The sequence below is a fragment of the Panthera pardus genome, unplaced genomic scaffold, assembly GCF_024362965.1.
Source record: "Panthera pardus isolate Hobbes unplaced genomic scaffold, ASM2436296v1 HiC_scaffold_10, whole genome shotgun sequence".
In the NCBI taxonomy this organism is placed as follows: Eukaryota; Metazoa; Chordata; class Mammalia; order Carnivora; family Felidae; genus Panthera; species Panthera pardus.
The window spans coordinates 9,320,932-9,331,005 of NW_026526655.1; the positions used below are offsets into that span (position 1 = coordinate 9,320,932).

Here is a 10,074-nt window from a genome sequence, read left to right on the forward strand (position 1 = left end):
CTCGCCCGGTAGCAGTTTCTTGTTGCTGCTCTGATAACTGCCATGGACTTACGGGGTTAAAACATTACAGACTTACTACCTTATAGCTGTAGGGGTCAGAAGGCTAAATTGGATCCCAGCGGGCTACAGGCAAGGTGGCCGCGGAACCGCCTTCTTTCTGGAAGCTGCGTGGAGGCACCCATTTTTTTCCCCCGTGGCAGCTTCTGGAGACTGCCTGCAGTTGTGGTTCTTAGCCCCTTCCTGCACCTTCTAAGCCGGCGACGCAGCTTCTCATCTTCCTCTGATTCTGACTCTCCTGCTTCCTTCCTTCACTTGGGTTGCATCGGCTCTGCTGGACAGTCCAGGATAATCCCCGTCGCGAGATCCTTAACTCAATCCCATCTGCCAAGTCTCTTTTGCCACGTAAGGTAACATTCACGGGTTCCAGGGACTAGGACGTGAGCAGCTGGGGAGACTTGGGGCATTCTGCCGGCCAGAGGCCCAGAGGCCACCAGTTGACAACATCCGGGGCCAGCTCTCTCCCACGTGTTCACCTGAGTTCAGTGAGGAACTTGCTTCCTGCAGTGGGTGTACCAGAAATCACGGGTGCTCAGGAGTCCTAGGGCAGCCGGGGATCTCTCCGAACCTGTTGTTTGTGGAAAACGTATCAGCAGGTAGACTCAGCCCCCAAGAGGCCAGGTACTGGGCGAAGGTGACGAAGTCAACTCTCTGTCCAAAGAATTGGAGGCAGGAGCCCACATAGTGTGGCAGGGGCTGGGGCCAGACAACAACACATAGGTGCCACCTAGAGGTGGCTGACAGGGCTGCGAGGTCAGGGCCGGTAGCTGTCGTCAAAGCTGCCAGAGCTTTTGTGCAGTGATTTCAACTGACTTGGTAGAGCCTCACCCGTTCGGGTGCCCCCACCCCCTGCTTGCCTGGCCCCTCCTGGCCCTTTATTCTCATATCCTCTGCAGGAATACCTCTACCAAAGAACCCCATGGCTGCAGGACAAAGCCCTCCCCGCCCTTTCCTTCCTAGTCTCTCTAGGGATCATACAGTCATATCCTATCCTACGACCCCACTGGCAGAAGGCTTGTGTCAACACATTCATTTTCAAGTCCCCCACAGAATGTGAAATTCAAGAAATCATGGATTTTTGCCCAGACAGCTGATAGCACTGGCTGGTAAAGGTTTAAGACCCAAGACTCAGTTTAGGAAACCTACCGGCTACATGGGGGGCTGCTCCCGTTCTCTGTCCATACACAGACACGCGGGTGCAGCATTTCTAGGTAACAGTGATTAACAGGCAGTGTAGCAAACCAAACTGGTAGCTGAAAAGCTAGAACTTGCTCAGGGATCTCATGCAGAATTTCCTCTCGGGGATGCAGTTGGCTGTAAGGGAGCACCCCACCAATGGTAGCTTAAACAGAGATTTAGTTGTGTCGCATAATCAGAAATCTGTAATTCAGAGATACTGGATGGTATAGGGACAGCGTCTCCAAGATCCTTCTGGCCTTTTCCTTATGCTAATTGCCTCATGGCTGCACAATGACAGCTGCAGCTGAAGCCCCTACATCTTCATTTATAATAAGGAGGAGGATGGGAAGAAAGGCTCGGTTTCAGCAGACTTCCATTTCCATCTGACCGGCCAGAACTGTGTCACACAGCCAGTCCAAGCTTCGAGGGAACTGTATTTTGCTTTCTAGCCTCTGTAGTAGAGGAAGGAAAGGAGAAAAGAATTGAGATTGGGGGTTGGATCAGGCAACCAATGATACTTCCTAGAGATGTTAAACCGAAATATCCATTAAAGGGATGGGGATATTATCAGTGGCTCACCCACTCTCTTGTTGAAAGTTCTTCAGATATATTGTATTTGGAAATGGAATCTGTCGTTGACGGTTCTTTTCACGATCCAGGTGTACTTTCTGCTTCTTTTTTTTTTTTTATTATTTAAACAAAAATTTTTTTTTTACATTTATTTATTTTTGAGAGACAGAGCACAAGCGGGATAGGGGCAGAGAGAGAGCGAGACACAGAATCCGAAGCAGGCTCCGGGCTCCGAGCTGTCACCCCAGAGCCCGACATGGGGCTCGAACCCACGAACGGTGAGATCATGACCTGAGCCAAAGTCGGACGCTTAGCCGACTGAGCCACCCGGGTGCCCCACGTACTTTCTGCTTCTAATGGTCAGTCTGGGGTTATTTTTATACTGATCTGCCAGATTTCAGTAGCAACACAACACAGCTGTGAGGTGTGGCACATGCAATTCATGATCAACGTTAACTAAAGCACCAAAGTTGGCCAGCATACTTTCTTTATCCCATTCTCATGGTCACGTCCTTCTCACTGATTTGCATTCTAAGGCACTTTTTGGAGTGGAATAGAAAGAAATTAGAACCAGAGCAGGGAGTTGTACCCAACCCTCAAATCGTCATGTGTTATCTCTGCCTGCTTCAAGGTTCCCACCACGGATGGTAAAAACCGCTGCATTAATGATTAAGAATCATCTATGAATGGATGTCAAAGGCTGCCCTGGGGACTGTAAAATCAATGTTCTGCTGTGCGTCTCTAGGCCACCAACTGAAGGGGATTTTCTTTCTTTTTGTTTGTTTCTTCATCTTGCACCAAACTCATGCACTAAGGAATGCTGACAACATCATTGGCTAATTGCACTGTGTTTATTTAATCCATTAACTTTCCAGGCCAAGGAGCCAACATCGCAATGGGATGGAAGCCTAGTCTTCTGTGTATCATAGTTCAGAAGCAACTGGCAATATGAGTAACCAAATTACCACATGAAATTCTTGCTAGAAATTCAAGGTGGGCTAGAAATTATTACTGAGCTTGGTTTGCTACAGGAAACATTATTGTTCACATTACTTTTTTCTCTTTTAGTGGGTTCAGAAATGAATATGTTTCCCATTTGCCAAAGTGATTTCTACTGGCATTAAAAAATCTGGTACCATTTAGTAGCAGGTTAGACAATCACACAGTTCCATTTAGGAGAAAAATATACAATAAGATATTGAACAGACATTTCAGCCCTGGCATTTAGCAACATGAACTTTTTGATCTCATTCATTTCTAGCGTTGTTGGGCATTCAGTTCATCTCTTTGAAAGATGTAATAATAGTAGATACTTTTCTAGAAGTTTCCAATGTAAAATATAGCAAAACGTGGCCATCAGATTTGACTAAGAATCTGCACACACATACGTCCTCTGTTTGCCTAAAATATAGCAATTAACAGTGTTTTTCATCAAAAGCTGGGAACACCTATTTAATAAATAAGAAAAACATCTATCATTCCTCATTTGACAGACTCCAGTGAACAGTGAATGCAACTTAATAGGGAACCAGACTTTACCTGGAAGCTGTTGATTTGAATTGGTTGAATCAAGGTTGCCGAAGATGCCAGTCTCCAAACCGAGGAACCGAGATCAGACCTGTAGGGAGAGGTGGTGAAGGATGAATGAGGTGGGCAGCTTGTCAGAAACATCGTTTCTCTGCAGGGTTACGTCCCTGCGTGTTGAGGATCAAGGCACGTGGCAAAGCCCTGTCTCTCCTGACCTGCTTTGCATCTGACGCAGGGATGGATTAAATTCAAAGTGGCAGAAATGTTAAAACCCACGCCAAAGAGAAACCGCAGGAGCCAGGGTCATTTAAAAATAAATCCTAAAGATTGGGGCTCCCAGGTGGCTCAGTGGGTTAAGTGTCCAACTCTTGATTTCAGCTCAGGCCGTGATCTTACAGTTCGTGGGTTCGAGCCCCTGCATCGGGCTTTGCGCTGACAGTGTGGAGCCTGCTTGGGACTCTCTCTCTCTCCCTCTTTCTCTCTGCCCCTCCGCTGCTTGCATGCATGTGCATGCGCTGGCTCTCTCTCTCTCTCTCTCTCAAAAGATAATTAAATAAATAAATAAGAAACTATAAAAACTTGAGTGTGGCTTGTGCTCGTGGTTAAGCTTGGGGCTACAGGGGAGCTAGGGGCCACATCACAGAGCCCTGGGAACTTATTTCAACCCCTTCAAACAAAAAAGTAAAGGAAGTAAATAGTCTGATCTGCATACAAATTGATTTTCCAATCAGTTAAGATCTCGTCCTGTTTCTGAGACCCATGTTCAGCAGCAGGGATGGGTCACCTCGTTCCAGCTGTCAGGCATTGGTCATTCTTTCTACCCTGTCACTCGGTCATATGAAAAGCACAGATTTACCCATTGAAATGACATGGTCACCATTCATAGGGGATGAGTGGAGTATGGGAACCTCATTTATGTTTTTACCGATTGTTTTTAACTGTAGCTTGTAGATGGTCCTGTCACATACTCCGTTTGTAGGGACAGGGCACCGCGTTATCTGCAAGCAGGCCCTTCATAGGTCACAGTGGCACACAGGTGTCAGGCGGTAACACAGAGCCAAGTTGGGTGCGGTCTCATTCACCTGTCCGTGTCAGAGTCCCTTCTGATTCCGTTGGAAGTCACGTCTGTCTCTGGGGTATATGTTCAGTCTTCCCTTGTTCCTCTTGTCTCGGATCAGAAATTAAGAAAACCTGAGAGCATTTTACTAAGCTACATCTCAAGAGCCCGGTATTTTCTTCTTTCGTGTGTTTATATCAAAGAACAAACTCAAAAAAGTTGGTTAACTTGTAAAGTATATCGGAGCCCACCGCTTTTGAGTGGTTACAATGTATCAATGTTTCATGCTGTGAAGTGTTTGCTTTTCCTTATGACTACCTTGACTCATGGGGTCGTATTCATTATGCAGGAGATACAATGAATGAAGAGATAAAGACAAGAGCCAGGAAGTCAGAAGCACTGCTTGACGTATTGAGCAGTTGCTTTTGTGTAGCTATTTGTGGGTGGGAGAAGGTTTAGTTGGTTTATGCATTCATTTGCCAGATAGTTTTGAAAAGATAGCTTTGAAAGGTGGTCACAAAGTACACCCTTTCATCATTAAGTCATTTCTATCTTCCTTATGTCTTTGCTAATGTACGTGTGCGTCTGAAAAAAAAGTGAATGTTCAAAATTTACGTTTTTACCATAAATGAAATTCTTGTGGATGGTTTAATCCTCTTAGCTTGCATGGTTTGCATGTCATGGGACCATGACGTGTGACTGATTCTTAGATTTAATCACTGGGGTGTAACTGTGTTTCATAGTTTCTGAGACCTTTTTTTTTTTTCTTCCACATTTTAACATTTCTGAAATTGGAATACATTTTACAAAGCCCTGGGACATTGGGTCATATTTCAACTGACAAGGATATTTCTTTCTTATTGCTACATAAGATAATGATGCATCATGCAATTCATGGTGTCTTAGAATCCATGAACTATAATAGCATTTTACAGAGTGCCTAGTATGATGAGCGTATGAAAGCTTTAGATTATAATATTAAAGTATGATTTCTTAAAAACTGAAAATCTAGTCACATATATATATATACACACACATATATATACACACACATATATATTATACATATATATACACATATATACACACATATATATATAACATATAGTTATATAATATATATATTAAAGTTTTATAGCTGTAAGTATGAATTTATAAAACATGGAAACTTGTATTCTTTATAGAATAGATGTTTACTCTCAAACACTCCACAGTGAATGAAGGTTCAAATGTCTCGGCCTTTTTTGGTATACACCAGAAACTCCTTCAGAAGGGTTTTGAAAGTTTGAGAAAAGATTGGTGGTTATATTTGTGAAAAAAAGAAAATCATTGGGTTCACTTTTCAACTGCTGGCTTTGTGCCAGCCTGAGAGAGCCTGAGAGCTGCACATCACATCCTCCCAAGGGTCAGCCAGCCACTGTTTCCAGGCCTTGAGTACTTTGTAAGGTGCCCTAGCAGCTTAGAGAAAAATGCCTGCCGTTCCCCGGCACCGAGAACTCTGGCTTGTGTAGCCTGGGCTTAAAAATAGCTAAATGAAGGGCACCTGGGTGACTCAGTCGGTGAAGTGTCCGATTTCTGCTTGGGTCATGATTTCACGGCTTGTGGGTTCGAGCCCCACGTCGGGCTCTGTGCTGACAGCTCAGAGCCTGGAACCTGCTTCAGATTCTGTGTCTCCCTCTTTCTCTGCCCCTCCCCTGTTCATGCTCTGTCTCTCTCTCTCTCTCTCTCTCTCTCTCAAAAATAAACATTCAAAAAAAATGTTTAAAAAATGGCTAAATGAAATGTTTGGGGTATTACATGACCTATAACTAAATCCTTATAGAAATATTTATAGGAGCAGTAATTGTGTTCTTGACTTTCATCAGCTATGTTACACTGAGTATATTCTTTTTTTGGTTTTGCAGGTTGGATCTATGACATCACAGAAAAATATGATTTTTCCTTCTATATATGTGGCTTACTCTACATGGTAGGAATACTCTTTTTACTTATTCAACCGTGTATTCAAATTATCGAACAATCCAGAAAAAAATACATGGATGGCACACGTGTTTAGCGTCATGTTATGTTGCCCGTAAGATTTCTCTGTGGTACCCACACCTACCTCACATGATTGCTGTGAGGAGCCTGTGACATTGTGGGGAAGGGCTTTGGATGGTAACTGGCACTGTCATTTGTAAATGCCATAGTCGTGACTTCGTTCGAAAGCAGCACTGCCTTTCCGTTTGGGGAGAAGCAATGCTGGGAGGTATTAAAGCCTGCATATGTCTTAGAGAAGACAATGTCCTTCGAAGACACCCTATTAAATAGTCGGTAGAAATGCCCTTACAAAAACTATTCTCTCTCATCATCCCCTGGGACTAAGGTTTTAGCTACAGCTTTTGAAACAAACATGGGGAATAAAATCTTTTCAACTCAACTACTCTTTGTAAGATGGAAATTAACCAAATGCTTTTGGAAAGCTTACAGAGGACTGGGTTTCAAGCACAAGAGTATAACTAGGTTTCAGAACTTGTTACAGGGAGCTGTTGATCTACTAGTGAAAAGCAGGCTCTAATTTCAAAAGTAATACCTTTAGTACAATCAGAGAAACACAGTTTATATTTTTATGAAAGAATCCTGCAGCTGGGGAGTACGGTTTCTAAATCTTCCTCTAAGAAAATCATCTGCCGTCAATCCTAATTCAATATCTAGCTATAAACTGAACCTTAAGACAAAACGTAGATAAATAATAATGATTTCCTTAGTGAGAGGTCGTATTTGTCACACAAACATTGAATCAAGGGCTATGATTCAAGCACTTTTATTCATATCATTGGCCTCTTCGTTTTGGGGGCATGATCTGGGGTTTATAAAAAAAAAATTTCTGGATTTCTCCCACCCAATAAATCAAGCAGAGAAGTAATTGCTGGCTGGTATCTAAAGCTGGCAGTTAATCATTTTTAAAGTGTGTTACTAATCCAAAATGTGAGACTATCAAATTGTGAGGTTCATAAACAGAATTCCCTTAGTCTAGATGTCTGTGCACCCGACAATGGAGTAGTGCTAACCAGTAGCCCTTCTCCAGAGTCTCTTGTTAGGGAGACAGTTCATTTGCCTGAGCTCGTCGAGGTTCCAAAAATAGTTCTCTTGACTGATTTCGTGCACAAAAGATAACTGTGGTCCATGACATCAAATAATGCTCTTCCTTTATCTGAGATGTTTATTTTTCTAAGCCAGAACAGTTTTCGGACTACAGAATGTTCTTCCCAGATTTTGAAATTTCTGGCCGCCTTATTTGTTTACACATATTTTAGAACAGTGTAAATTTCTACTTACAATTTGCTCCTCACACACGTAAAAATCCTTTAATATCATTGCCCAATGTCTTGGGTCAAATTTATCTAAAGTGAGCACAGACCATTCTGTTATCCTTGGTAATTAGAAGCAGGGACAGTACTAACAATTGGAATCACAGAATGTTACCCCAAGTTTCGTTTTAGCCAATAGTTTCAGGTTTTTCCTCCACCAAACGCTTCAGAGCTGTTGACAAGGGATTACGGGGACAAATTTCCTTTTTGCTTTGTCTCCATTATTTCCTGTTCCGATGTCTCGTGGGAGGAGTTGTGTGATTAAAGGGACCACCAAAATCACAATAATAATAAAAGGCAGCTAATGGAAAGGAGAAACAAAAGCATAGTTAGTATGCACACTCAATATTACCTCTAATGACTCAAGAATCGCCTGTAAATTGTTATAGATAATAAATTGCATGCATACTTCATTTGGTTCAACACAACGACCTATTTGTTATCATTACAGCTTTGGCTGCTGTTTAAGAATCCAGCTGTCTATTTTGATAAAGGTATTCTTAAATCCTGAGGCAATGCTCTATCTCTCTATATGTATTTACTGTAATATCAGATAACTAGATTGAGAAAAAAACAAAACAAAACTTGTTTTAAAACTGACTACAAGCCTTCCATTACTTTCATGTTCGGACAACACCAAATTAACAAGAGGCGGTGTTCAGTATTTTGAATGGTGCTATGGACCATGCATTTTGATGTTCACACTGCTGGCTGTGCATCATAAACATGAACTTTTTATCCAGTTCCCCGGCTTTCGTTACACCCGAGTTAGACCCGCTGAGGTGCAGTTCATACAGCTGTTCGTTGACTTTCTGCATTTGTGGAAGGGTGATTTCTACCAAATCAGAAGTTCCCATTTTACAAAAACAGTAAAACCTGCTTGCAGCGTTCATGTGGACAACAGAATAAAAGAGAATGCCATGAAGAATTACAGCAAACATATTAACACTTCCTGTTTAAACTATGTTATTATTCACAGTTGACAATATTATAAATGGTTCATTGTATATTTATACCACGTGCTTTATAGTGTTCCCCCCCCACACACACATATCCAAGCGACTTTTATTTACATAAGATGAAATAAATTTTGTCCTCTTTAAAGATGGTCATTGTGTTTTTATGTAAAATCTCTATTGTCTTGGCTTTAGCGGGGTAAAGTCCTAAAATGTAACTGATGACCATCTGTTTGGTTCTTTCCCCTGGAACAGTTTTTTCTCTAGATGTGGTCATAGAACCACCTGGAGAGAATCACATAAGGTGGTCGTTGGAAATGCCAAGCCCATGGGGTGCCTGGGTGGCTCAGTTGGTTGAGCTTCTGACTTCGGCTCAGGTCATGATCTTGCGGTCTGTGAGTTCGAGCCCTGCGTCGGGCTCTGTGCTGACAGCTCAGAGCCTGGAGCCTGCTTCTGAATCTGTGTCTCCCTCTCTCTCTCTGCCCCTCCCTCGCTTATGCTCTCTCTCTCTGCCAAGAATAAATAAAACATTAAAAAAAAAAAAAAAAAGAAATGCCAGGCACAGCTATTAAATCTGAAATGTATATGCCTTTTAATCTAGCAATTGCATTTCTAAAAACTTTTCCTACAAATGAACAAAGACTTTTGAGTTGTTGTTTGTTATAGAAAAGACTGGAAACAATTTGAATGTCCATCAATAGGGAACTGTAAAATAAAGTGTGGTATTTATGCAACTATTTTTTTTAAAAAGCCCCATCTATAAAATTAGAAAACCTTATGCAAGATATATTGCTAACAGAAAAAGGCGAGATAAAATATGTTTAATGTGCTCCCAATTATGTTTTTGTTAATACCAAATAAACATTATTCATATGGCTTGTATATGTATATATAGAACATTTCTGGAAGGAAATGTAAGAAAACACCAACAGAGGTCAGCTCTGGGGAGGGAGGTTTGGGAACCGGTATGGGTATGACTTTGTTCCTCATCCACATAATGCTGTCTCAATTTAAAACTTGTATCCAAAATTATTTTTATTTATTTTATTTTAGAGAGCAAGCAAGAGAGAGAGAGAGAGAGAGAGCGCGTGGGGAGATGTGCAGAGGGAGAGAGAGAGAGAATCTTAAATAAGCTTCACACTCAGTCCCATGAATCTGGGATCATGACCTGAGCCCAAAGAAAGAGTTGGATGCTTAATTGACTGAGCACGGGGGGGGGGGGGGGGGGGGGGGGCGCTCAAAATTATTTCAAATGCAGATTCCTGGATTTTCTTTGAATCTAATGAATTAGAATCTTGTGGGATGAGGCCAATAAACCTACCTTTTATTTATTTTTTATAATGTATTTATTTATTTTCATGTTTATTTCTTTTGAGAG

At 41.9% G+C, this 10,074-nt stretch overlaps 1 protein-coding gene across 1 annotated transcript in view; it reads left to right on the forward strand.

Moving 5' to 3' along the window:
* The window catches only part of SLC16A14 (solute carrier family 16 member 14), a 33,882-nt gene extending 24,304 nt beyond the window's left edge, over nucleotides 1-9,578 (forward strand). Inside the window, exon 5 of the mRNA XM_019445661.2 lies at nucleotides 6,295-9,578. Coding sequence (XP_019301206.1) covers nucleotides 6,295-6,446 — 152 coding nt within the window. The 3' untranslated portion in view covers nucleotides 6,447-9,578. The remainder of the gene's footprint in view (nucleotides 1-6,294) is intronic.
* Nucleotides 9,579-10,074: the final 496 nt, after the last annotated feature.